General features: G+C 51.6%; 1 protein-coding gene across 4 annotated transcripts in view; it reads left to right on the top strand.

Moving 5' to 3' along the window:
* Positions 1-9,449: 9,449 nt before the first annotated feature.
* Nek6 (NIMA related kinase 6) overlaps positions 9,450-27,418 on the top strand; it is a 74,318-nt gene continuing 56,349 nt past the window's right edge. The window contains exons 1-2 of one of the 4 annotated variants that reach the window (XM_074053235.1): positions 9,450-9,584; positions 16,916-17,045. Coding sequence is in view for 2 of the 4 variants with exons in the window: in XM_074053232.1 (XP_073909333.1) it covers positions 17,239-17,350 (112 nt within the window). In the remaining 2 variants the exon portion in view is untranslated. Of the gene's footprint in view, positions 9,585-16,915; positions 17,351-27,418 lie in introns of those variants that run through there. The other 3 variants (XM_020166574.2, XM_074053232.1, XM_074053231.1) reach the window with 3 other exon arrangements.

Raw genomic sequence — 27,418 nt, 5'->3', positions numbered from 1 at the left:
TCTCGGCCTTCTGGGCAGCATTCCTTCCTCCTGAGAGTGGGGCAGGATCCTCGGGAATGAGGGTCTCATGACTGCTGTGAGGTAAGGGCAGGTCAGGGACCCTCCTGAATGGCCAGCTCCTGCTCAGAAAGGTGGGGGAGGGTCGAGCGGTATTTTTAGACTTTGTGTCTGGCTTTAGGGAAAAGGGGTTTTGGTTTCCATGACTGGCCTCAGGGAAGAGGCATTCTAGTGTCTCTGGCTTGCCGCAGGAGAGTGAGGGGAGAGACGAGAGAGCAATTGGTCAGAGGGGCGTTGGTTCTGAGACATCTTCCAAGGCCTTCCCATGTCCTTTGGTGCAAAGCACTCAGAATGCCAAGTGCTGGATTTTGGGCTATCATTTTCTGAGCCCCAGCAGAATCTTAAGGCTCTTAGTCCAGGGTCACCCCTTTATAGTGCCTGGGGTAGGGGACAGATGGGATTAGTGGTGAACTACAACTAGTTTACATCAGCGGTGAGAGGAGATTGTTGAATAAAGGCTACTTGTGGGGCTGGGGGTGTAACTCAGTGGTAGGGTACTTGCCTAGCATGTGCAAGGCCCCAGGTTTGATCCTGGGGTGGTGGTGGGGGCGGGGAAGAAAAGAAAAAAGAAAAGCTAATTGTTAGTTGATAGTTGTTAGTTGTTGATAATTTGAAATAAATAGCAAAGGCAAAAGCTAAAATAAGGGATTAAAAAAATCCTACAGTATGGACTGGGTACTGTGGCTCACACCTGTAATTCTAGATACTTGAGAAGAGATCAGGAGGCCCAAGATTCAAGGACAGTCAGCACAAAAAAGCAAGACGCTATCTCGAAAACAAAACAAAACAAAAAAACCGCTGGGTGTGATGGCGTATGCTTGTCATCCCTGCTACTTGGGAAGCATAAATAGGAGAATCACAATCCAAGCCATACCAGGCAAAAACGTAAGACCCTATCTCAAAAATAACCACAGCAAAAAAAGGCTTGAAATATGGCTCAAGTTGGAGAGCCTGCCTAGCAAGACTAAGACTCTGAGCTCAAACCCCAGTACCACCACCACCAAAAGCCAAACCAAAACAAAATCCCATAATATGATATCTGCCAGTAGCAAGAAGGGACTCATGGGCTCAGTGGGCTCACTGGTTGGTTCAGCTGAATGTTTCTGCATATCTATTATGAGTTACAGACTTGCTTCACTGTATCTCAGCTGTTTGATCTTGAGCAGGTCACATTACCTCTCTGAGCCTTTTTAGTAGGTAGAGAAACAGAGTCAAATACCCCACTTTCTGGAGATCTATACAGGCAGGTAACAGTGGCACCCGGCCTGTGGGCTGTGGAAATAATTAAACCACGTGGTGAAATGAGCTAATGTAGGTTGCTAGTCTGTGAGCACCACAAACCTTGGAATTACCATCATTTTCAGCCCCACACAGGATTGGTATGGATGGAGCTCTGTATACAATACCCCAAAGTGAAGGCTCCAGGAGCCAAGTTCTTCCCTGGCCCTCTCCTGCCCTCCTGTCACCTGCTCTCCTCTCTCTCTGGGGCAAGCCATCCTCTTTCCCAAGGCGCCAGAGTCCTCCTACCCCCAAAGTCAGACATACAGTCTAAAAACCAATGGAACCTTCCTGTGACTTTCTGTTTTGGTCCTGGCCATCAAGAAATTCTTTGCTCTAGTGATAGGATCCATGTGATCCTCATTCCAGAGGATCTTGCTCCACACTCAGGAGAAAGGAATGCTGCCCAGAGAGGCCAAGAAGAATCTGGACAGGCCTGCCTGGCTGTTCCCCTCGGTCAATTACTATTGGATCATAGATTTTGTCCATCCCCAAGTCTACACAGCTGTCCATGCTCAGTCAAATCTAAGCATAAAATGCCTGGTTCTTTGGGTCTTCAGCCTGAAGTCTCCTCCCTCATGTATAACATCGAGCAAATAAATTTGTTGTCTTGTTCTCTTGCTAGCCTGTCTTCTGTTTTAGGAATGCCGACTGTGACCCTTTATGATGGGTGAGGAGGGGCTGTGCCTTCTCTCCCAGCTCCAGCAGTGTCTCCCCACACTAGAACTAGCTAAAAAAGATATCCTCACTGACCACTCCCAGTGAGGGAATCGAGGCTCTGAGAGGTAAAATGGCTTGTTCAATGCCACACTACAAGTAGGTGCTGGTCAGGCTTCGAACTCCACTCCAAGGCTGGGTTTCTGCCAAGGCCTCTTGGCCTCAGCCCAGACCTGGGAGGCCGGCAGGGCACATGCTATGGTATTTGGTACCAGTTTCTAGCGGAATGTGTGAGGGTCATTGGCTGCCTATCCCAGGGCCCGCCCAGCAAGTCTGCTCAGAGCCAAAGACTGCAACTTGGAGCCACATAGAGCTTCAGGGGCTCTGGATGCCCCCAGACTTACCAATGACCCTCTCCCACTACACTCTGCTTCAAGGGGTTACCCCCAAACACCTTGAACCATGTCCCTCAGAATATTATTTGAATAGGAGAAAGGATACCATTTCCTGATAAGGGATTCAGTCCTGGCTGCTTCTATCTTGGTCCAGAAGGCTGGGGTGGGGCTGGGGGGTGGGGAGTGGCAGTACCCAGACCCCCGCAAGCCTCGTCTCAAAGAAACCCGATCCAACCTTTCTGATTCCTTTCTTCTTCCCCACCCCCACCATTTGCCATCTCTGATGCTTCCTTCTTCCCATCCCATTCCCAACCCTGGCATGTCCCGATGCTTGGGAAAATTACAACTATTCCCAGCAAACCAGGGCAGGGCTGAAAAACCCACAACCAATATCCCCTCTCCTTCAGAGCATTTGTCTCACATTTGGGGCTGATAGACTGATGATGTCATTGTCCTTAAATCCAGGGGAGCCCTTGCTGTCATCTGTTCTGAGAGTAGCCAGTCCTCTGAGCATGAAAGAAGTCTCGGGCCCAGAGAGAGAGTCAAGAGTCCCAGAAAGGTCACAGCTGCTCCCTGTCTCCCAAAGTCAATGCTGGTGTCAAGGGAGAAACAGGGCCAGAGTGGGACCTGATTGACTCATTCTCCCACCCCTCGCCCATGGCAACACAGAGCCAAGAGCCAACTTTCTCATCTGAGAATGTTCTCGTCAGGAACCTGATGCCCACCTCGCAGCGCTGGGCACGGGATGCATAAATGTAGACCTCAGTACTGGGCTGACATGGCCTACTTGTTCATGAACTTATTCACCTGGCTTCAGGTGACATCAATTCTGAGTGGCCATATCAGTTACTGTCTAATCTAGCACACTTCTGAGTGTGGAAGGGAGCACCATGATTAATGATGCAGTGACCTCCAGCCACACTGTGAATCTTGGAGCTTCTAAGCAGGTGCAGGAGGCCCAGGCAAATCCACCACCACCTACTGCCCTAGGGAGACCAAGTGTTGTGAGCAAGCTATGTCAGAAACATCAATGGATGTTTGTGTCTTTCCATAAAGTCAGACTTTATTGAATAACAGTAAATTCACAAGCCACGTCAATTTTGTTGGCTTCAATTCACTAAGCACTCCTGATTTCACTTGGTATTCATGGCCATTGGCAATCACAGCTTCTTTTAATGTCAGATCACACATTACACTTCACAAGATAATGTACCTAATAGAAATTATTGTATGAAAATCTCATACATATATATGTCACAGAAGAGGCTAAGAAGAGGCTAAGAGGGTGCAGAGTTCAGAGGGCTGTTTTGAAGACCCAGGCAGAGAGCTGACAAGGATGCAAGAAGTCCCTGCAGGGGACCACTTAAGAAGTCTTATGAACAGCAGGCACAGAGCTGGCTGTGGAAGGCACAGATTGTCAAAGGCAGGTCAGGGTGGCAGGCAGTTTGAGTGTCAATCTGAAGTGACCTGTGTGTCACAGGCAGGAGAAACTGCATTTGAGCTAGAGCCCAGGGACAGAGGCTCCTCCACTGTGGCAATTTTCCTCTACGAGGCTTATGATGAGTGACCAAGTGATGGGTCAGTCTGCCATGTCTCAGTCTTGGGGTACCCCTCCTCAGCAGAGGGGTTACTAGGTACCTACCGGTATAATGGATAAGCTCATGAGTCTGGTTTTTCAAAATACAGTTTTGATGAACCCAAGTGTCCATGTGTTCCTGATTTGATTTGATAAGTTCATAGGTAGTAATATTTTATTTGCATAAGTAAGTTATTTATTCATCTGTGCCTCATGTTTTGTACTAGACAGATAGTAGTTGTTTGCTTGCACAAACAAGATGTAGAGTCATCTGCCTCAGCATTTGCAATCAAAATGGAGTAAACTGTTGTTTTATAAAATAGAGTCACTCATGGCAAGACACAGGATGAAAACTGCTGTTCTATACAGTATGGAGTAAATTAGAGCAGGGCCCAGCCTGATCTCCACACCATGCCATAGACCTTGGCCTCCTTCAGCTCAACATCAGGAGAGAACAGGTGTCAGACAGCAAACAGCTACTGTCCCTTTGTTCTGGTAGCTTAAGAAACTCCTTCAGAGGCCAAAACAACCTGTCCCCTCACCATGTCTATGGTCTCTCATCAGTCACAAATGCCCAGTCCTGCTGACAGCGGTGTGGTTTAGAGTGTCTCTATCAGCGACGCAGAACAAACTTCTTTGTTTGGTTGGTAAAATGGGTGATAATCACTCCGTCAAAGTGAAGCTGAGGCCTGTCAAGGGACCACTGGAGACAGGCAGGGTTCTGGGTGCTCATTATAGGTTTGCAGGATTTGAACCGTCAGCTGCAACAGCAAGGGCTACAGGGAGGTATTGGGAGGTGAGGACACGACCAGCCACATTCCTGCCTCTGGCTGGCTGTATGGCCTCAGGCAAGTCCCATCTGTAAAATGAGAGACTGGACTGTGATTCCCCAAGGGCCTTCTCTGCCTTAATTTCAGAGGTTAATCTCAGTCAGTTCCGCATTCCAGGGGCCTCCAGGGTATTGGGATACAGCATGAAGCAAGCAAGGGCTCAGAGTTGATGGAGGAGGCGGAGAACATAGTTGTTTACCAGGAACTATCACAGTACCAGCACAGCATGAAAGGCTTACAAAAGGCTTCCCTCGGGACAGGAAGAGCCATGACAGCTGGCACTCAGTGTGACATTCCTTAGAGCCTCCCAGATTCTCTGGCACTGGACTCTTCCCTAAGCATTTTTAGGAATACAATTACTTGTGACCACTCCAGTCCTGCCAGAGATGGACTGCTCCCATTTTGCAGATGGGGAAACTGAAGCCCAGAGTGTCAAAGTGGATTGCTAGAACTTATACTACAAGAGGCCAACTAAGTTTTCAAGTCCCCAAAGGACCCATGTCTGGGCTCTTTCAGCAGTCCTACAGATGCCTGGAGCTGAGAAAAAAGCATATGACCCCCAAGGTCAAACTTCACAAATGAACATGAAACCCATGGAGAGATTGTTCCTTTTTGCCCCTTCAAGGTTTTCTCTTTTCCTTGTCCCCCACCCAGACCACAAGTCCCAGAGGGCCATGAGATTTCTGTTATGTCTCACAGAGTTTAGACCAGAACACAGAGCAGGGACTTGCTCAATGTAGATTAAAAGCAAATATTTTGGAATACTATGCAGTCATAAAAAAGAAGTTATCTCTTTATAAAGTGGTAGCAAATGGTCTCAAAGAAGTGAAGAAAACACAAGGTGTACAATAGTGTGGACTGTATGCTATCATGTCTGGGAAAATAAGAAAAAATATAAGCATGTGCATTCATCCACCCACCCACCCACCTATCCATCCGTCCACCCATCCATCCATCTCCCTGTCCTTATATCCATCTACCCACCCACCCACCTATCCATCCCTCCACCCATCCACCTGTCCATCCATCCATCCATCCCCTGTCCATATATTCATCCATCCATAATATATATATATATGTATATATATATATATATATGCACAAAATACACTGGGAACAGAGTGTGCTTGGCTACATTGGTCCCTTTAGGATGAGGACCAGGTGGCCGAGGGGCAGGGGTGGGAAGGCACTTTTCATCCTGTATTCTTCTGTATGTTTTGAATTTTGAACTGTAGACAAGTATTACCTATTTGCAAACAAAGTAATAAACATTTTAAAAGTTGAAATCGTCAAATGGGCTTGCTACTTTGAAAAATGAACCATACGATGGTGTACATGAGGGGGTGATGTTTCCTATATGCAAATCATTACCAAAATTTCCCAGGGTGCACTGGGACAATCCTAGAAAGCCAGGGTCGTGTGGGGAAGAATGGTGGAGCTGGCAGGTAGAGGGGCCTGACTGCTTCCCCAGCCAGCAGGGTGTTTTGCTCCTGAAAAATGTGACTTGACTCCACAAAGGTTCATGGAGCTTTTTGACTGGACACATGGACATCAAGATGTGAGCTGTGCCCAGCAGATGAGAGACCTCACTTTGTACTTGGCACAGTGGTCTCCGTAAGCAACCATGGTGGCCATAAAGTTGATTCTCCAAAACAAAGCACTTGCAGAATGGCAGGGAGTGCTGTGAATAACCACACCTGGACAACAGGAGCAAATGAGACCTCCCAGGAAAACTGGGACTCTCTTACCACCAAAACTTCTATCATCAGAGCTGGGTGCAGTGCCATGCACCTGTAGTTTCAGCTATTCAGGAGGCTGGAGCAGGAAGACCAATTGAGCCCAGGAATTTGAGGCCAGCCTGGGTAACACAGCAAGACCTTGTCTTAAAAATAAATAAAAGGTCAGGTACCAGTGGCTCATACCTGTAATCCCAGCTACTCAAGAAGCAGAGTTTCGGAGGATCCTGGTTTGAGGCTAGCCCAGAAAAAGTGTTGTGGAGACCCCATCTCAATATAGCTAGGTGTGTGGTGGCATGCACCTGTCATCCCAGCTATTTAGGAAGTGTAAATAGGAGGATTTTGATCTGGGCTGGCTGGGGCATGAACTTGAGACCCTATCCCAAAAATAATTAGGAAAAAGGGCTAGGGTGTGGCTCAAGTGGTAGAGTGCCCATTGAGCAAAAGAAAGGCCCTGAGCTCAACCTCCAGTATCATAACAAATATTAATAAATTAAATATAAATAAATAAACCAAAAATCCTATCACTAAGAAGACATTTTGGATGATGGTCCTACAGGGGAATGTGGTGTGATTTTGCTTCTCTTGCTTTCCTCCCCGCTGTGCTGCCCCCTCCTGTATACACTGCCAATGATGGTCTGCAGGCTTTGGATAAGCCCCATGCAAGTTCTGCCTGCGTGCACACTACCTTACTCTTCTGAGCCTCAGTTTCTCCATGTGCACACCATAAATCCTGACCCCTACCTGAGAGGTGCTCCACAGCGGGCCAGGGTTTCTCTTCCCCTTGGGCAGAGAAATAATGAAACCACTCAGCCTAATCCGGAAACTCCCTGGGGTGGCAGACACAGCCTTTCTCCTGGACCACATTCACAGCTGCGGCCACGGAGGGAGTGAACCTCGTGGTGCTCAGGGACGCAGTCATTCTAATTCTGGGAGTCTTTTTGCAGTGACTCATTGTGGGACTCACTAAAAACTCCTTTGAGTTCAAAACAAAAGTTGAGTGGGGCTCTGGGTGCATTGTTCCTTCTCCCATTGCCACCCCCCCCCCGACCTTGGCTGGTGGTGTACCCCACAGAATTTGAAGGTCTCTGGGCTGACGGAACCTAATTCCTATCCCCCTGCCCCCTAGCATGTCACCAGGCACTGAACCATCTGCACAAGACCCAGTCCAGAGGGAAGGAAGTGTGGGTGAACAAGAGGAAGGCCAGAAAAATGGGGGTGGGGGTGATTTCTCCTGCCTCACATGACTCCAGAAACCTTAAGGCCTCACACCCCTCTCATTCCCAAGGGACGGGGGAGGAGTGGACAGGGCCCCATAATTCCCCAGATATTCAGCCACAGCCATCAGCTGGCTCGAGGTCAGACAGCCTCTGTGGGAGATCACTGGCTATGTGATCTGGGACATGTTGCCTGACCACTTGGAGCCTCCGTTTCCTAGCTGGAAAGTGAGGGCCCGGTGAAGCCAGGGAAAGGCTTTACAAACAGTAGAATCCTCTGCAGAAATGGGGGGCCCCAGTCCCCTTTCCAGCACACAGTGGGCCTCTAGTCACTCCCAACTCCCTCATACAGGCCTGTGCTCAGTGTGCCCTCACCCCCATGAAAAGACCCCTGCCCTGCCTAATGTTCTCCACTGAACTGACCGTCCCCAAAATGCCAGACATTGCCGGGGTCCTCCTCCTGCCCCTCCCCTAGGAGAGTCAGAGCTACATTGCCTTCACTACTGGATCCCATGCCTCCTGGAGATCTGGCACCTAGAAAATGCTCAGAGGCCTGTGTCAGGTGAATGAATGAACCGTCTGTGACGTGAACAAGGCCCCTATCACTGATCCCCGAGCAGCCCTGCCAGACAGTCTTAGAACTTCCATTCCTTCCTGTTAGTTTCTGCAATGTTTATTTCTTGTGTTTAACTTCTTGGTCTACGTGAATTTATTGTGGCTCGTGTCTGGGAGGATGCAAACGGACCCTTAACTAAATAGCTAGACCGTTTGCAGATGATCCATTTCCCTGCATTGGTTTGTGACACCTGCATTTTCATCATCAACGGCTGGGACTGGCCTGGCCCCTCTGGGTTGGCTGCCCCTTCATACATCAGCAGCACAAGTTACTCTGTTCTCAAGGTCAAGGTCAAGGCCGGGCTGTCTACTGGTCAGACACACAAAGCATTGCAATCAAACAATCTGCCCACCTTCCAACTCAACCACTCACCACTTTGGACACCACTTTGGGCACTTGGTGCTTTTCTAAGCTTCAGTTCAAAACCTCATTAACCCCATGTGTGAAATGGGCAGAGGGTGGCATGAGCCTCCTTCATAGAGCCAAGGTGGGACTGAACACCCAGGGCAGGCAGAGCACAGCTGCGGTCTCTGCGGAAGGGCAGGTTGTGGCTTCACTGTTAGGGACCACAATGTGCTCAGGCACCGCCACTTCTGGGCCTTCTACCCTGGGCCTACCACAGCACTGTGACCACTGGGCAGCTGGCAGGTGGTCAGTGTCCACAGATGAGCTGGGGATATGGGGCAGGGAGCAAGGCCTTCACCTCATTCAGATACCCCTTGAGCCTTCTTCAGAGACTGCATTCAGCTGGCGCACAATAAGTACTTGGGCTAATTTCAGCCGGATTAAGGCTGGAGTGGGAGCATTGTTAACTGATGGGGACCCCCAGGACGCGTGAGAGGGGTTCAGAGTGGCTGACACCCCACCCCGAAGAGGGGGTTTGGTGGCCTGGACTTGCTGGGCCTCAGTCTCCTCCCCCCTTCTGAAGTGGGTTGCGCACAGTCTAAGGGTCGGGGCGTGGGGCGTGGGGCGTGGGAGGGTGCAGCGCGGCGCCCCCCAGCCTGCGTGGCGGCAGCGCGCACGAGCGCAGGGGGCGGCGCGGCCCCGCGGCGGGGAGGGGCGGGAGGTGCGCGCGGGCGCGAGCAGGCGGCGGCGGAACCCGGCGGACGAGAGCGTGCGGCCGCGGCGCCGCCAACGCCAACTCGTGTGGGACCCGCGCTCCCGCCGGCCGCCCGCTGTCTGTGCGCCGTCCTCCGCCTGCAGCCGAGCCCGCCGCGCGCTGGTGAGTGACCCGGGACCGGGCCGGGCCGGCTCGGGCCGCGCGGGCCGGGGAAGGGGCGGGCGGGGGGGTAGGGGCGGGCGCGGGGCCGTCACCCACGGCGGCCCGGGGTGGGCGCGTGCGCGCGCGTGCCCGGGAAGGCCCGGGGAGCGCACGCGTGAGGCGGGTGTGCGCGTGGACGCGCGAGGCCGAGTGGGTCGGCGGCGGGGCTGCGGGGCGGCGAGTGGCCTGGTGTCCCTGCGGTGTGTGCTCGCTGGACTGCGTGCGTGTGCACATCGGACAGGCCGGCTGTGCAGTGTGGCGTGAATGAGTGTGGGGAGATGGCCAGGCCTCCCGTGGATCCGTTTATCGAGGGTTTACAGTGGGCCACGCGCTGGACCAAGTGTGGGTCTTGGAGTCTGTGTGCGCCCACGTGTCTGAGTGTTCCCAAGTGATCGCGTGCACACGTGTGAGCCTGCGAGGGCAAAAGTGTGCAGATGGGCATGTGAGTGTGCAATTTGTATGAGTGTGAGCGTATTCCTTATCCAGGTTGAGCAATCCCTCCTCCCCCCAACCAGGCCAGTGTGTGTGTGTGTGCCATGCGCTGGGCCGGGGATTGACCCAGATGACACAGAGCCAGAGAGCAGCAGGCCTGATGGGGGACCCTGTGGGGGGATGAACCACAGAGCCTGGCAGGGTACAAGCTTTGGAGCCCAGCCTTGGCAGGACCCTCCTTGGCCACACAGGCTGGGCGGGGGCTGTGCTGGGCACGGGCTGTGCTGGGCACCTCATCTGGGCACCAGAGGACTTGTGTTCAGTTTTCCTTCCTAAATGCTCTCTGAGTTCCCTGGCTTTGTTCTTGGCTCTTTCCAACCAGGTCAGATTTTGACCCTATCCCAAGGCCTGGGGCTGAGATCATAGGGAGACCAGAGACCCTCACACACTTGCCTGTGTATCTGCTAAGTAGATAATATTGACCTGATTTATTTGTACCAAGCCTGGGCTCCAAGTGTGAACCCTCAAGACAGTAATAAATGGGTCACAGCAAGCTGGAGACACCATCTTCCGAGGGTTGTCCTTCTGTTTTGACTGACAGCTTGTGTGTGTTTTATAGTTGTTGAAAATCTTTGCAGTATAAAGTCTTAATTGCTTTAAGGCAAACTTCAGAAGCTTGAGAGCTCCCTGGTTCCTATGCACTTTGAAAATCAGCCCGCTTTTCTGAAGGGAAAATGTCGTCTCAGGAGCTTTGATGTGTGTGCAGGCGAACCTTGGAGGCACGTTTAAAACCTGTGTCACCAGTGGCAGAAGAATTTCATTGAAAGGGACACAGAGTCACTGAAAGCTCTGGCTCTCAACATGGGAGCATATTACTGAACTTTGGACGTCTTCTTTCAGCAAACAAAACCTGGAAGGAAACAAAAACGATCCACATTCTATTTTATTTTATTTTATTTTGCCCTGAAAAATGAAAAAGAAGAAGAAGAAGAAAAAAAAAACCTTCTGGGTTTGTTGGAACTACTGCCTCCCCCTCCCCCACCAAGGCCAGGTCCTCCCTGGATCCCCCACCCCCAAATAAAATAGGCCTGTGGGGAGCCTGGAGTGAGTCACTCCCTGGCAGAGAGCCCCACAGCAAACATTTGGGAAGGTTCTTGCCTAACTTCCCAGAAGAAAAGGCCCAGGATTTAAAATGGTCCCTGTGGTTTGTCAGCCTCTGCGCCCCGTCTGCTTCGGAAATGACTAAAAAGTACTTTCTATCTGTACAAAATCAAGTCTCAGACATAAGTAGCAGCCAGGTTGGTCTGGATTTAGAGCTGTTCACGTTTCCAGAAATGGAGCTCCTGGCTTTACCAGGTGGCATTTCTGGTGAGATTGAGCAAGGAAGGAGGGATAGGGGAGGAAACTCACTTATGGAAACCCCCTGTGTGCTAGGATCGGTCTGGGGGTCCCTTACCCCCACTCCCCCATCCCCCCATGGTCCTAGGCTGCAGAAAGTGGCCTTTGGTTTTACTCACAAGACAACTGAGGCGCAGAGAGGTAAATCAAGCCTGTGTCCTGGGACTGCTGAGAGGTGGGGGTGGTGGCTCAGTCCTGAGTCACCTGCCTTTCTTGCAACCCTTTCTTTTTCCATTGCCTCAGGACATGACATTTGACTTCCTAAGGTACACAGAGTGGGGGCTGAGGGCTTTAAAGCACATACACTTGATTCATTCTTACCTTGAGGTAGGAGTTACCTCCATTTTACAGATGAGAGAACTACAGCTCAGAGAGACATCAAAGTAACACTGTGAATAACGGTCCTTACTTGTTGGTCAGACATACCAGGCCAGACCACAGAGAACATGTCAAGCATGGTGCTCAAAGCTTCATGTACCTTATTTTACTCCATCCGCTCACTAACACTCTGAGAACTGTGTGATGCCTGTTTTACAGCTGAGAAAACTGAGAACAGAGAGATTACATAGTGCACCAAAGATTACCTGCTCACAGGCAGTAGCCCCTGGATTTGAACCCAGGCTTGTCTATGCAGAGACCATAATCTTCCCACTGGTCTTGGAAATTCAACCCAATGAGGCAGGATCATGAACTGGCAAGTGGCAAAGGCAGGATTCGAACTCATGTTTCTGATTCATGTGTTCTTAATCTTGAACCACATGGGCTGCCTTTGTTGTGCTTTCCTCCTCTCATGCACGGCAAAGCCAATTGGTTGTGACAGGCCAAGTTCCTGCAGGGCCAGCTGGGCTCCAGCCTCCTGGGAGTGAAGTCCGCTGGCCTTCCTGTCCACTCTAGCACCTCTGGTGTGAATGACCAATGCCCAGGCCAGAGCCACCAGGGAGAAAGGGCTGCAGTTCACATTTGGCTTTTCTTTTCCAAGTGCCAAGGATCAGTTTCAGAAGAGAAGTGTCCAAACAGTTGTCAAAAAGAGCATACTTCCTTCCTCTTCTTGGCCTGGACCAAGCAAGGGAGGTGGAGGGTGGAGGACCCTGGTGAGTCATCCAAGATTAGATACAGGTTGGCACCTCCAGGCTGTGTGGGCACAAAGCCATATTCTGGCCTAGCAAGAGCCCAGGGTTCCAACCCTGGGGATACAGTTACCTGCACAGGGCCTCACTTTCCGTTCTGAATATCTGGCAGCATGATCATGTCTATGAAGGCTTCTTGTCACCTGTCATTTCAGTCCTAGGCCTGTCCCTGTTCCTCATTCATTTCCATTTCTGCTAAGAGTCCTGTGTGCGGACCTGTGTGGTCTGGGCTGGGCCTCTGTGAGTGGCCCCTGGTGTTGAAAGGATAAAGCATTCCTCTCCCAAGAATATTCTGCAAATTGATGAACATTTGCAGATTGCTTCGAGATGCGTTAATTTGAGGTGTGAAATAATAGATCTTGTGCGAAGGCTCAGCCACATTTCTGGCATTGATGGAGTTCTCTCCCGTCTGGCCTGTGATTTGGGGAGGTAAAAATAGGCCTTGTTTCTACATATTTGTCTTTTTTTTTTTTTCTTTTTTTGCTGACATCATTCTTAAGAAGCAAGGTACATGTGCCATGGAAGTTCCCTAGGCTGTCCAACACCTGGGAACTTGGAGCTCTGGGGAGCAAGTTGCTCTTGGAGTGAGGATGGGGGGCTTCTGGGCTTGTCTGGACGCCCCTGGGTGTCTGTAAAGGGCTTTGAAGTGAGTGGGCAGTAGACAGCCAGACCAGCAACAGACTGCCAAAGACCTCTGTGGCTTTTTGGTCTTTGCCCATTCTTCTCATTTTTGACTCTCAGGTAACAGCAAGCTCACTTTTTGGGAAACTATTAGTTGAAAAAGAAAAACAAACAAACAAACAAAAAATACAGGCCAGCAGCTTTCCCCATTCCTGTCGGAATTGGGTGACACAGTACTCTTATTTGGCCAAACTTGAATTAAGCTAATGGCCTTCTCAGACCCAATGTCCAGACAGAGGTGACATTGGGGCACATCAGTTAGTGATGTAATTTCCTGTGACATTAACTTTGGGAACTTGAACTTGAGCATGAGCTAGTGTTTTGACATCTGTCCCTCTAAAAAGACTTGCTTATGTGAAAACACCCACATACACAGGCCTCACCATTGTCTTCAGTTCTGGATTTTTCCACAGGTGTTTTTTCGTGTTGTCTGGTGGAAAAGGTACCAGTCTTGTAGCCAGGCTTCTTGGCTTCCAGCCCCTAAACCCAGTGGCTGCCATCCCTGGAGCTGGGCACGGGAGGGGGGCAATTAGAATTGAAGGTGGGGCTGCTGGGGTCTGACATGCTTTCAGTTCCAACGGCCTTGATCTGTGTGGAGCTGTTCTTTCTTTCTCTTAGACATCTGCGTGGTGGTGACCTCATAGAAAAGAAAAAGGGGGCTTTGTGCAGGAATTCCATAGAGTGTGAAGGAATTCTGACGGGGGAAGGGGATGGGAAGTTGCCATGGGGAGTCTGCAGTGGCTGCTTTTCCCCCTAATTGTTTAACCCTCACACTTCAAAATCAGGCTTGACCCTGGCAAGGACTCTGTTTAATAGAACTCCACATCCCCAGTTGGAATAGAGGCTGCTGGGATTCGGTCCTTAGTTGTTCTCTTGCTGCAGGTGGCTGGCAGGGCTGGAATTTATTCATGACCCTTTTTTCCCATGTCTGCCTTCTCTATTCCTTGTCTTCAAATCCTTTCAAACTGGGGGTTTCTGGGAAGAGAACTGCAAAGGGACGAAATTACTTTGGCAGTGACTTTCAACTCTGGTCCATCCAAGCCAGGCCTCAGAATGTAGAGTAGAGCATCACACCAGAGCCCAGGTGGAAGAGACCACTGGGGTTATTTATGGTGGGCTTCTGGGATTAGAAGGACTCTTGCCACCTACCCTAATGGACCATTTCACAGAAAGGAAACTGAGGCACTGAGAGGGATAAGCACTCACTTTCAGTCACATCAAAAAACTTGAGTTTTGGCACCACATGGAGTGAGGGTCAAGTCGTTCACTGCTCTCAGCCTCAGTTGACCCATTGGGACACTTATACTCAATGCCTTGTGAGTGCTCAATGGTCATTCCCCCAAATCCCCAAGTCACTAGAAAGCACTTAATTACTAAGGATCCGCCAGGGTCACAGAGCCGAGAAGTTCCACTCTTTGGTGGGAGCATCTTCGGTGCGCTGCCCTGAGGCTGTAACAAGGCTGAAGGGGGAGACCGGGGGCCCCTCTCCAGGTGCTTCTGAGGTACTTTTCTGTGACCATGACCTCCAAAGTAGAGGGGAAGGAGACCGTGTCACTTTGGAAAGAGGCAGTATTTAAGTGCCAGGGTGGCTCTGTGGTGTCTCAGGAAAAGATTTGGGAATTAGCATTTGTTTCTCAACGCCCCCCCCCCCCCAGGCAAGGAGAGTGAGGCCCCTGGCTTTGGCATGGAGTTGGAATCCTCTGGAGGCACAGTGCCTGTCAGCCGTGGTGTGTTGTGAAGCGAGGCAGATGTTTTGTTAATGATTTACATAGTGAGGCCCCAGCAGAGGGCTGCCCTGCAGGAGCCATCGCAGACCCTCCTCCGCCACCAGAGTCCTCATGGAGGACTGCATGGCAAGGATGGAGTGTCTGTGAGTGAGGTGCCCTCAGAGGGCTGTCCCTGAGGGAGAGGAGAGGTCCTTGTCCTCTGGAATGGAAATGACTCCTGATGGAATCTGCCTGGCTCCTCCCATCTGAGACCCACCACAGTGTGTGCGATGTCCACTCCTGGTAGCCACCTTGGGCAGGTGTCGCGGACTCAGCCTCCACTGGCGAATGGGCTGGGAACACCAGTCACTGAGCTCTTGCTTCTTGAGCACCGCTGTGGTGATCAGCCTTAGATATTCAGCTTTAGGATCTAAATTCTGAAAGGAAAAGGGCCTGGCATCAACACCTTCCCCAAAGGCCACTCAGGATGGGGGACTGCGGCTCCCGGAGAGGATGGGTGAACCTCACCTGTTTCCCCCAGGGGGCTTGCCTGGGAGTCACTTTAAGAACAGGTGCTTACAGGAAACATCCAGGCTAGAGAAACCCGTGGAGACCAAAGGCAGATTGTAGGCAACAGTAGGGGGAGGATGACAAGCCAGTGCTTAATGGGCATGGGTTTCCGCCTGGGGTGAAGAAGGTGATGCTAGAACAGGAAGAAAGAAAAGCACGAGGGCCTTCGTGCTGGGAGCAGTATGGCCCAGAGAAACCATGGCACGGGAGGGGTTAACCCTCCCAAGCAATGTCTGGGCACATGAGCTACACCCCTGATTCTACCCCGTCCCGGAAAGTGAGGAACCCAGAGTTAAGAGAAGAAAGCAACTCCTCTGGTAAGGCCATGGTGGGCCACTGGGGTGGAACCCAGATGGCAGGATGCCTGGATACCACATGGCAGCAGACAGGGAGTAGGGAGCAGGGAACCCACTACTGGGCTTTGGGAGGTCAGCCGAGTGTGGCTGGATTTGGTTACTCAGGACCTCAAGTGTGCGCTGGGTGCTGGGCGTGCCAGGACTCAGTGCTTCGTTCCCTTTGTCCACCTCCAGGAATTTGAGTGGCCTTTTGTGTTTGTGTTAAATGCCAGCCTCCTCGGCTGGCCTCAGAGGAAGCTGGGACTGGATTTTTGTCTGTGCAGAGGCTGGGGATGGGTGGGGACTGCCTACTCTTGGAGCCAACCTGTTGATGACAGAATGGCACGTGGGCAACATTTGTGGTTTCTCTGAGGGGTGATGGGCAGTGGGTCCTGGGCTGGCATTGGGATCACCCACATGTCCAGTTTCACAGAGCTCTTCAGCAAGGGGCCACTGAGCACCACTGTGGGGGGAGGGGAAGGGCTGGGGGGAAAGTGGCAGACATACAAGGATCAGAGGAGGTCCCTGCCCACCCTCCATTCCCCTTCCTGGGAAACATGTAAAGAAAATACCTGTGCTCTAAGCTAACAGCTGTCCTTTGCACTCACTTTTATGGTATCTCTGGGTTTTCAGACATTAGTTGTTTCTGAGTTAGGCACAGGTGAGCCCACTTTCCCAATTCCCTGGAGGACAGTGGTCTGGGCAAGTGTTCCAGTACCCTTTGGGGACAGGAGAAGTAGTTGGGAAGATGCTGTGTGGCCATGGGTGTGTGAGAAGTTCCTGGATGCTCGAATTGCTCATGGGCAGTGTCTTTGGGATTACACGCTGCTGCAAATTCCGGGACATATGGTCCCTGTGATGTACTAATGTTAGCAGTGGAGATGTTTAATTATGCAGAAAAACCCCTTTTTCCACCCACTATGGGTTACTGGAGAGCCTGTCTTTCTCAGGAGGAGGGTCATGAACAGTGTACTTCAGACCAGCAGATAGACATTATCCGACATTAATTTATCAGCTAATTAAGTTTTTTTATCTACCCACAGTTTTACCTGGCAGTGTCTTCAGTTGCTGTTTATCCAGCAGCCCCACTTGTGCCTGGCCTGGTGCTGGCCCTGGGGTGGACTGAAACAGGATTCAAATGTGACCGAATCCTACCATGTGCCAGCCACTCAGGTAGTGCCATGGGCTACTGGGGAATCCATTCATTTCCCAGTGGACATTTACTGAACGCCTACTATGCGCAGCTCCCTAGAGACCCAGAAGTGAAAATGACACGGCCTGCCAGTAGTGTGATGGGTTCTTTTGGTCCTGGCCCTCTCCTGGCTGTGACAAACCCAGTCGGAGGCCACGTGATGACGTCCCCGGCATGAACCAGAAACAATCCAGATGCCCCAGGAACCGATGTGAGAACAAGGCGTCCCCTTCACGCGTCGAGTCTCAGTTCGCGTCTTGCCACCACCCAGCATCTGAGACAGAATGTGAGATCTCGTGGTTGGCTAAATACATAAATATTTTATGTCTCGATATTCTGAAAACGAAGCCCAAATGCACAGAACTGCGGCACATCAGTGCTATAGATCATATGTTATAATAATCTGATGACATGTTGTTTAAATATTTATGGACTGATGCGACATAACAATGGGGGGAGAGGGGAGTCTGGGAGCAGAGTTGCGCAGATGCTAGAAGGAGGGAGCAAATTCTCACAATCCTGAGACATATCAAGCAATGCCGGGTCCTCGTTTGATGTTTCAGGATTTGGGGCCCATAGTAGTGGCTGGCATTTATTGAGCACTTGCTGTGTGCTCTAACCTTCGCTGACATCGTGTCATTTCATCAGTGCCGCTGAGAGGATGGGGCTTTTCAGTAACTCCAAGTCACGGGGAAACTAAGGCGTAGGACCGACTGTGATCTGCCCGGAAACCCCACAGTTAGCGAGGGGCCCAGGATTAAGACCCGGCTGATCTGACTCTGGGACCCAAGCTTTTAGCTTTTAATTACCATGCAATCTATTCTATGGGTGGTCACATCAGAAAGCCTTCCTCCTCCTTCCCCAACCTGGGGCACCCCTTCCTCTGTACTTACTGAACTTTCCCTATCATAGGAAGGGACGGCAGGATTGAGAATGTGGATCAAGTGCAAGAGTGCTTGCCTGGCAAGTGTGAGGTCCTGAGTTCAAATCTGAGTACTGCCCCGTACCAAAAAAAAATAGTAGACCTAAAGAAAACCATATCATAGGAAGGGACGCTGGTGTCTGAACACAGGAATGACCATCTAGTACAGGAGTGGGTACCGCGTCATCACGAGGGCACGATGTGAGGAGGACATGATGTGTGGCAGGTAGAGAACATGGAAGGTGGCTCATCAGATCCCCAGCATGGGGTATATGAAATGACAATAAACAACCAGCCATAGAACTTCAACAAACAAAAGGCCCCCTGGGGTGGGACTGAGTGTCTAGAAGCCTCTTAGATGGTGACAGTCCCACTCCCAGTCCTTCTGCTTCTGCAGAGATGAAGGGCTGTCCCCAAGGTTCCCCAGAACCAGAGGGCTTGTAAGAGGGTCATGTAAATGAAAGACAAGGGTGGCCATATAATTTGTAGGTTAAAATTAAAATGCAGATCCTCATGTTCAAACAGCAGGAAGGTCCAGAAGACTAGCTTTTCTTCTCCTTTGCAATCTCCCTGCCTGCCATGACTGTGGTTCTTTAGAGGTTCTTCAGTGCCATCCTCTTGAGCACAGGGACATTCAAGAATACATCTTACAGGTCCCTGGGCTCCACCCTGTCACTGTCGGGGAAGTGCACCTTACCCTGACCGTCCCACATAGGCACCCCAGGCCCTGCCATGAGTGGCAGGTGACAGAGGTTGCTGGGGCAGAGGACCACATGTGAGCTGAGGCTCCAACCCCTCCCATGCTCCATGATTCCACCAGATTTCACTCAAAAACCACATTCAAAGGTAAGATGAATGTCAGTGTCAAGACAGTGAACATAGAGCATGGCACTCCAGGTTCTGGCTCCCTTCTGATGGCAGGGCCAGCATGACCACACTGGTTTTGCATTTGTCCAGTGGAGTAAGGCCCTGTGGTCAGTTCTGTACAGGGGGCTGGGGCCAGATGTTATTGGGAGGAGAGTTTTGCTGTTCAGCACTGTCTGCAGACCTCTGGCCCCACTAAGGGACAGCCACTGTCACTTAGCAGTGTATTTCGCTCCCTTACCCTGGCCCTGCCAAAGACACGCCATGGACCCAGCCTGTCACATTGAGGCCAGATATTATTGCATTGACAAACCCATTCCCTCAGCCATCCAGGTGTTGAGTGATGATGGTCAGACATCAAATGACGAGGTTGCCAACCCGCTCGCTTGGCAGGAACGCCAAGCAGTTGACGGCCCAGAGATCAGAGCCGTGAAGAGCTTGGATTCTGCCAGCCACCCATGCCATTCCCAGCCTTGAGATTGGGGGAGTGGGACAGGCAGCCATCAGGAGTGGATGTGTGGCCAGTTGCAAACATGCATGAGTCTCAAGAGAAAGACGTAACGCTCACTTAGTACCCAGTAAGTGCATAGAGACCTCCTTTGCCTTCGGTAGTCCTCACTAGAACTCTGGGCTGGCTCCATCTTTCAGATGGGGTAACAGGCTCAGATCCAAAGGCCATATGCCACACAGTTTGGAAATAGATTTGAACCCAGGCCCAGCTGACCCCAAGACCAGGGCTCTCTGCACGTCCCCAGGATGACTGTGGTTATTGCCTGACTGGGCCTCACTCCTGCAGTGACTGCAAGTGCATGGGGACAGGACGTGAGATTTGCCTCAGTGCTGCTGCCTGTGGGCTCCCACAGTCACCTTGTTCTTGGCAGGGAATGGGACCCCAGGGCTGTGGCTCCATCTTCTTTCCTATGAGACCTGGCCAGCTCTGTCGCAGTTCTGAGTACCAGAGAGGGAGGAGACAGGCGTCTGGGTCAGACAAAGCTGAGTTCAAATCACACCTAGGCCTTTGCTCAGTGTATCTCTTGAGTGTAGCCCCTCCCACCAGGGAGCTGAGTCTTGTAAAGCAAGGGGGGGGGGTCACATCACTTCTTCCTGTCTCTGGGCAGGTTTTCATGGTCAGGGGCATCAGCAAGCATGGCTCTTACCTGTGTGCAGGAGCACTTACCACGCAGGGATGTGGGGGAAGTCACTGGGCCTAGAGCTTCCCTCCCTTGGGATGCACCCTGCCCTCTTGATTACTCATTCATTTATCTGAGTGAGACACGCACTGTTCAAAGACACCACCATGAGCCACAGGGTCAAAGTCCCTACCCTTTGGAGCTGGCATTCTGGCTCACAAGCAAGGAATGAGTCAGGGTCACTGCTGAGAGCTCTGGACAGGCATCAAAGGGGAAGGCCGCACCCATGGGCTATCAGTATGGGACAGCAGGGTGGTGTCACCTGCTGCCTGTGAAACGGAACTTGATGTCTTTCTTCCCCGAAGGGCAGTGGCCAGGGATTTAATATCCTGCCTTCTATGTAAGGTCCCAGCTCTCCAGCTTCCTTGATCCAGGGCTGTTAGAAGTTCCCTTCATGCTAGGGAGAGGAAGCTATGGCCCAAAGAGGTGCCACTGATTATTGAGGTCACACAGCCAGCCCCAGGTGGCCTGACTGCAGGTCCACTTGCTGTAAACCACTTCCACTCCACCTTCACTCACCATTTGGACAAACTGAGGCCTAAAGGACAATTCCACAGCTTGTTCCCAAAGATAGGTAGGGATGGGCACTGAGCCTTTTGCATAACTGGAAACGGACACCCGTTGCACAGTGAAAACGCCTTCAAAATGCAACTGATTGTCAGGAACATGAAAGAAGTAGTAGCGATCTGGCGTGTCTGTGATGGGGAGGGCGCTGTGTTGGGTCCCTCCTGGGACTGTCAGCAAAAGCAGTAGAGTTTTATGGCATCTGGAACAGACAGGCCTTTTAAGAGAAAATGTCTCCAGAGCTGTCCCACCCTAGTGTTGGCAAACAGTCCTTAAACAGCAAAGGGACAGGCGCATTCTGTATTCACAGAGCGGGGAGCTGGCATTTAGGCCCATTTATTTAAAGCGGGAGCCGGGGAGGCTAAGGACTGCAGCTCTGAGTGCCCGGCCGCCCCGCTGTGGTGGGGGAACAGAGTCTTCAGGGTCTTCCTCCCATTTACGGGGTTTCATTGTTGGATATTTGTAAAATGAAGCTTCTGCTGGCAAAAGCAGGTTTTAGCAAGTGCCGTGGCTCTTTCAAGACCTAATAAGGCCCCAAAGGAGGGTGCTCTCTGGCAACACTTCCCTCCCCCTGGGCCCCGCTCTGTCTCGCCTCAGACACTGGGCACCCGGTACCATTCGTCTCGCTTCCCATTAATGGAATTACTGCCATCACTTCTGCAGGACAAGATGAGCCCTTTGAAACCGCCTTGGGGACAGAGGCAGGATTAGCCGCCAAGCAGTTTTGCTTAGAGGGAGAGGGAAAGAAGAAAATAGAACATGTGCGGGAGAAAACTCTTATGAATGGTTGGTTGCTTGGCTAGTCCCTCGGCTTGTTCATGTCCCTGTGAGCCGCATGTGACAGGGCGTGTGATGGCCTCAGCACCTGACAGGTGCACCCAGGGCTGATCCCAGGTGCATCTCTGCCCCACTGAGTGCAGAGGGAGGGAAGGAGGGGACTTATGGGATGCTTACATGCACCCCGCACTGTGGTGGCCTCGCTGGGGGTGGCTTGGGGAGTGGGAATCTTTGAGCCCATTTTCAGATGAAACAGCAGAGGCCCAGGTGCCAGAAACTTGCTTCAGGTCACCCAGCTTACAAATGGTGGCTCTGGGGTGTAGACCCTGATCTGTCCATTTTCCCAGAGAACCACAAGCACCCTTCCTGGAGGCTCCTAAACATAGCAGAGCGAGACCTCACAGTGTAGCTGCCTGTCACCCACCTGCCCCGTCTCCTCCATGTTCCATATACAAGTGAGTTGGCATCCAGGGGCTCTTTGCTGTTGTACAAGAATGCCAGCCCAGGTCATCTGCCATCTGCAGACCTGCTGGAGTTCATGAGGCCTGGAACCCTGAGAGTGAAGGAGGGCAGTGGGGGGCCCTGCTTGTATCCTATCTATTTGCTGGGTGTGGGTGTGTATGTGTGGGGGAGGGGTATGGCAGTAATTGTCATCTCCAGTGCCAACTCTGATAGATTGATCGTAGCTGCCTGAGATGCCTAAAGGGGAAAGAGACTGTGGGATTGATTAGTAATGTCTGCTGTGTGCACAAGAATGAGGAGGGGGCATGTCTGAGGCCAGATGTAAGTTAATACAGTTCTTAACCTGAGCTCAATGGCACTTGGTTACAGTGCTCTCACCACACTGCAAACTCCAGGAGGTGGAGACAGTGAGCTGGAACCCAGTGGGAATTCCACAAATCCAAGAAGGAAGGATGGATGGAAGAAGGTCCCTGAGAACATCCCGTGGAATTCTTCTACAATGAATGTTTTTAAAGCATTTTTAAACTTCAAGGAACGAGATTTAGGTGACCACACATTTAAACCAGGGTTCTCCCCTCTACGCCACAAACCCACTGAGTGCCTTTGAGTAAATACCTCTCTGAGCCTTGGTTTCCCCATCTTTGAAGTAAGATCATTCTTTACTTCACTGGCCCTGTGGTGAGGGGTGACTGAGGAAATAATGATATGGAACCATTGGTAACAGGTTGACATTCAGAAATACCCACTCAATCCCCCACCCCTATATGGAACCTGCTAGACCCCACCCTGCCCTGTGCTGTGTCTCTGGGCCCCCTGCCTCTCTTCTTGCTTCTCAAACATCCCTCCTCAAGGGAGCCTCCTCAAACCCCAAGACCCAGCTTAGGCCCCCTACTCTGAGCCCATGGCCTGCTGTGCTTCCTGTCCTCAGCATCACCCCCGCTTCCCCCAATATCCTGACTGGGAGCCCCTTCAAGGCTGGGACAGACCCACTCTCCTCTGTGGTTCCTGTAGTCCACCTGGGGCCCAGCCTGGTGTAGCCCTCAGTGACAGTCTCAAGGGAAGGAGCAGTACATCCCCAGGGGAAGGGATAGTGTACCCCACTTGTTCTAAGGCCTTGTTCCCTTTGGGGTGATGCAGAGGCATAGGCTTGTGTCCTCTGCATCAAAGGGGTCCTCTCTTAGGGGCAAACAGGTCATCTGGACAGAGGGAACCTGGGCCAAGTGGCAATGACTCACACCCCTGTGCCCTGTACAGGATCCTGTACAGGACAGATAGGGCCTCTGTCCTGTGATGATGGGCATTTGGAAGTGTTTGGAGCAGGGGGTGGTCTGGGCTGCTCTGTGTGTCGGGGTGGGGGGGGGCGGGCGGGTGGAGATGTTGCAGATAGAGGGCAGGATAGAAGTGGAGCTGGCAGGGTGGCTGGGTGGTGCTTTGGTTCCCAGGTGGAGAGTCCTGCATGGGCTGTAGGTTAGAGAGAATGCTCCCTGGGCTTTAGCGTCCCAGGTCTTAGAATTTCCCCATAGGTGACGGGGTGGGTGGCATGGTTCAGTGTCCTATCAGTCAAGAATGGACAATGTGTTCTTGGCTGTATGACTCTCTTTGGTTCCTGGCCTCAGTACCTGGATTTTGGGTGGGGAGCAAAATGTAAGTGCAAGGCATTGCAGAAGCCATAGGTCAGCCTAAGAGTGAGAGGAGAAACAAAACTCACAGCTTGAACTGGGGGCATGGCTCAAGTAGTAGTAGAATACCTTCTAGCAAGTGTGAGGCAATGCAAGGCCCTGAGTTCAAACCCCACCACCACCAAAAAGGGGGAAAAAAAGAAAGATCATGAAGCAGTAATAGATTCTGTGACAAATCAAAGGCTGCTGAGTCCCTAGTTACTGACTTAGTGTGAGCAGTGAACCTCCTGCATGTCCCTGGAGTATGTTCAGAGAGGAACGTGCTCAAGCCTGGACCTCCACCCAGCTCCTCCTCCATAAATGCCAGGTCTCTTCACGGTATGTTATTGTTAATGTGTAAACATTAGCCACCTTTAAACAATACCACCTCCTCTTGCTGTTATTATTACTTTCTCACCAGAGCCCCCCATAGGGATCTGTGTGTGCTAGTCATCGGCTAGTCCTCCTCTTTAGACAACTCCATTTTTAAAATAAACTCACAACTCAGAGATAAAGTGACTTACCCAAGGTCACACAGCAAGGGTTCAAACCCACATCTGCCTCTTCTGGAAACCCCTGAGCTGGTTCCTTCTAGGATCAGTTGGTTACATGTCAGGTAGCACATGAGGCTACTATGTACCAAGTGAAACAGGCTTGAGGAAAACACTCTGTGGAGCTGACATGACAAGTGACAGGGGCCATCAGGGATTGGAGTCAGATAGGTTGCAGGCCTCAGGTGCTAAGCCCAAGAGGGACTGTTTGATCTGGAAGACTTAAGTTGATAAGGGCTGAGCACATGGTTAGATCAGGGTTTAGGAACTTGATTCTAGTGGTGTGTGGGAAGTGGTCTCGTGGGGGTGATGCTGAGGCTGGAGGGGAGGCTGTCAGGGAAGCCCTGGTATGGATGTCACTGCAGGTGCCCCAGAGCCTCTCTGAGCTGAGCTCACCCCCACACTGGGAGCCGCTGTCCCCCTCCCCTGGGTGTCAAGTGGGAGGCCCCTCACCTCCGCACCCTCAGCCTCTGTAACAGCTTTCCTGTGAAAAACAAGACCAACGCCTACCAATGTGCTGGGGACAATGTGAGAATAAATGATAAAATATGTAAAGCTTGCAGGGAAGGGAAAAAAAAGTGCCATGGATGTGTTATTTTCCCTAAATCCGGATTTCTGAGTGTCATTTTTTCCCCGTCAGAGAAGTTGTTTTGATTCCCAGGGATGAGAGAAGTCAGAGCTCATGGGAGTGCGTCACCAAGGCCCTGCGTGCTGGTCGCCTGCCGCGGGTACATTTATTTCCCTGATTTCCAGGCTCTCGCCTTAATCTGCAAGAGCCCCGGGCCTATCATGCTTCCGGGGGAGCGTGCCGTGTAGTCACAGGGACTGAGTTGGCCCTGCCTGTGCTTGTTTACTGCTCTGGTCTGGAGAAGTCAGAGGTGACACTCTGACAGCGGCTGCTTCGGGTTGTAATACCCACCTGTGGCATGTCGTGTGTCAGGGCGGGCTGGGGTCATAGGTTCCCGCAGCTGACCGGGTGGGGAGGTGTCCCAGGCAGTGCCAGGGGCTCACAGCATTACATTAGGTGTGGGGCAGGGTGGCAGGATGGGCACTCGTCTGCTTGGTGGCCGAAGGAGGTCCAGAAGGCTAACGTGCCTTCCCCGTGAGCTAGCCTGGGGCATGATATGAAAAATATAGCTTTCCTGCCAAGAAAGAGCAGGGAGCTTTCTGGGATTAGGCCGGACAAGGTCTCCCCCTGGGACCCATGGGAAACATGGGCTGAGTCAAGCCTCAAACCAGCCCTCTCCCCCTTTTCTCTTACTGGCCTTTCTCACCCCACCTGTGGTACGTGAGGACAGGAGAACCCTGTTTCTCTGTTAAGTGCTCAGCGATTTGCTGTGATCTGATTTAATTCTCCAAAGGCCCTGAGAGACTGGGTCCCCTCGATTGTACCACCTGACCCACTCTTCGGCTTTGGCTTCCTTGTGGTGCTTACCATGGTCTGAATGACTATGTCCATCTGCGTCCATGTCTGCATCTGCCTCTCCAAGGACAGAGCCTCATTGCCTCCTGGTCCTCAGCTCCTCCAACAGTGCCTGGCTCAGTGAGCCTCTCAAGAAATGCTTGACAGAGATGGCAGAATTCATTAATGCTCATTTTCTCAAAAGGAAAAAAACTACCCAGGCCCCCAAAGGACAGGCCTGTCCCTTGGTTACATATCAAGGACAGGATTGGAGCCCCTGCCTGTCTGGGGTCAGCGGGATCTCCCTCCCTGACCAGCTCTGAGCTGAGAACCCAGGTGTTCCTGTCTGCATCCCTGCAGGATCACAGTGCTTGGGAGAAACTACCACTCCACGCTTGTGGCTTTGGATCAGCTCACAAAAAGTGTGTCCTGTGACTGCTGCAGGAATCTGGGCATTTAGCCCAGAAAAGAGTGTGTTTCCTGGCTTCCTGAGAACAGGGGCCCACCCTGCCCCTGGCCTCGGCATGCACATGGAGGGAGGGGAGACGGACTCTGGCCTGGGAAGGCATCTGTGGCGTCAGACCTTATCATCTGCGGTAGTTTGTTGCCCTGGGCAGACCGGCCCCACCCTCCCAGCCAGCAGCACATGGGTGAGCATGTCCCCAACCTTGGGAGCATCTTGAGATGGAGCACTCTTGAGTTACCGGGAAGGAACACTGGGAACGTTGTGTTTCAGCATGCCGCCCGCCCCCCCCCCACACCTCCCCTTTACTGTGGGGCAGTCGTTCCTGAATCACAGGGTCCACTGGGTCATCAGGCCGCCAGGGCCACATGTTTTGAAAGGCCCTTCTGGAGCGCCAGGCATCTGGCCTCTCTGTGGCCAGGCGCAGGTTTATGAGGTGACTTTGAAGAAAGCTGGAGTCACTGGTGCGTCACGTCTGCACGTTGCATAATTTCACAAATCACTTTTCTTTTCCCGAAAAGAGCCAGTGGTCTCCCACCCTCTTTGCTTTTTTGTTTCTATTTTCTTTTCCCTTTGACCAGAGGGCCTCTTGATTGACAGACCAGGGTTGATTCCTACCTCCAGCTGGGAAATGGACCCGTCCAAATGGGCCTTAGCCAGAATTACCCACAGGTTTGCTGGAACGGATCAATCAAATTCCTAGGAAGGAGAACACCTTTTTCTGTACTCACAGGGGAGTAAGGAAGACTGGCCTCCCTTCTTAGTTATGATGAAAGGAAGTCCCAAGTTCAGTGGCTTGAGTTTGCTGGGTTCCACATCCGTTGGCAGGCCAGGCCTGGGGCTGTGTGACACTCCCACCCATTCCAAGTGAAATGAGAAAGCATGAAGACGAGCCTAGTGTTAGCTGATACTGATGTCAAAGTGTCCTTTCTCTTTTGAAGAATGGTGATAATGGATGAAAATTTTATTCTAGGTGCCAGAAAATGTGGGCAGCCTTATGTCTGTCTTCAAAATTTGGGGGAAACTTCACAGGCCTGCAAAATCCCAGGCCTGGGAGCCACTGACTCGCTTCCTCTGTACACAGAACAGAAGTAGAGCCCCAGGGAAGCGCCAACACCTCCGCCACTCAGCTTGTCATGGTCACATGTGCACCACCTCTGCCCAGGGGTATTACTTTCCTGGGGCTGTCTTAAATGACCACAAATTGAGTAGCTTAAAATGACAGGCACTCATTTGCTCCCAGTTCTTGAGGCGAGGTGTTGGGAAGCGAGGTGACGTGGGGTGGGTTCCTCTGGAGGCTCTGAGGAGAATCTGGGCCATGCCCGTTCTTTGCCTCTGATGGATGCCAGCAACCCTGGATGTTCCCTGAGTTGTGATCCATTTCCGTAGTCACTATTGTCATGTGGCCCCCTTCCCGTGTGTGGATGCAAAGTTCCCTCTTACAAAGACCCTTGTCATTGGATGAGGGCCACTCCAATCTTGCACAGCCTCCATTCACCAT

This window comes from Castor canadensis, chromosome 13 (assembly GCF_047511655.1).
Source record: "Castor canadensis chromosome 13, mCasCan1.hap1v2, whole genome shotgun sequence".
NCBI lineage: Eukaryota > Metazoa > Chordata > Mammalia > Rodentia > Castoridae > Castor > Castor canadensis.
Note: the sequence above shows the minus strand (reverse complement) of the source record. Positions and strands in the feature narration are given on the sequence as shown.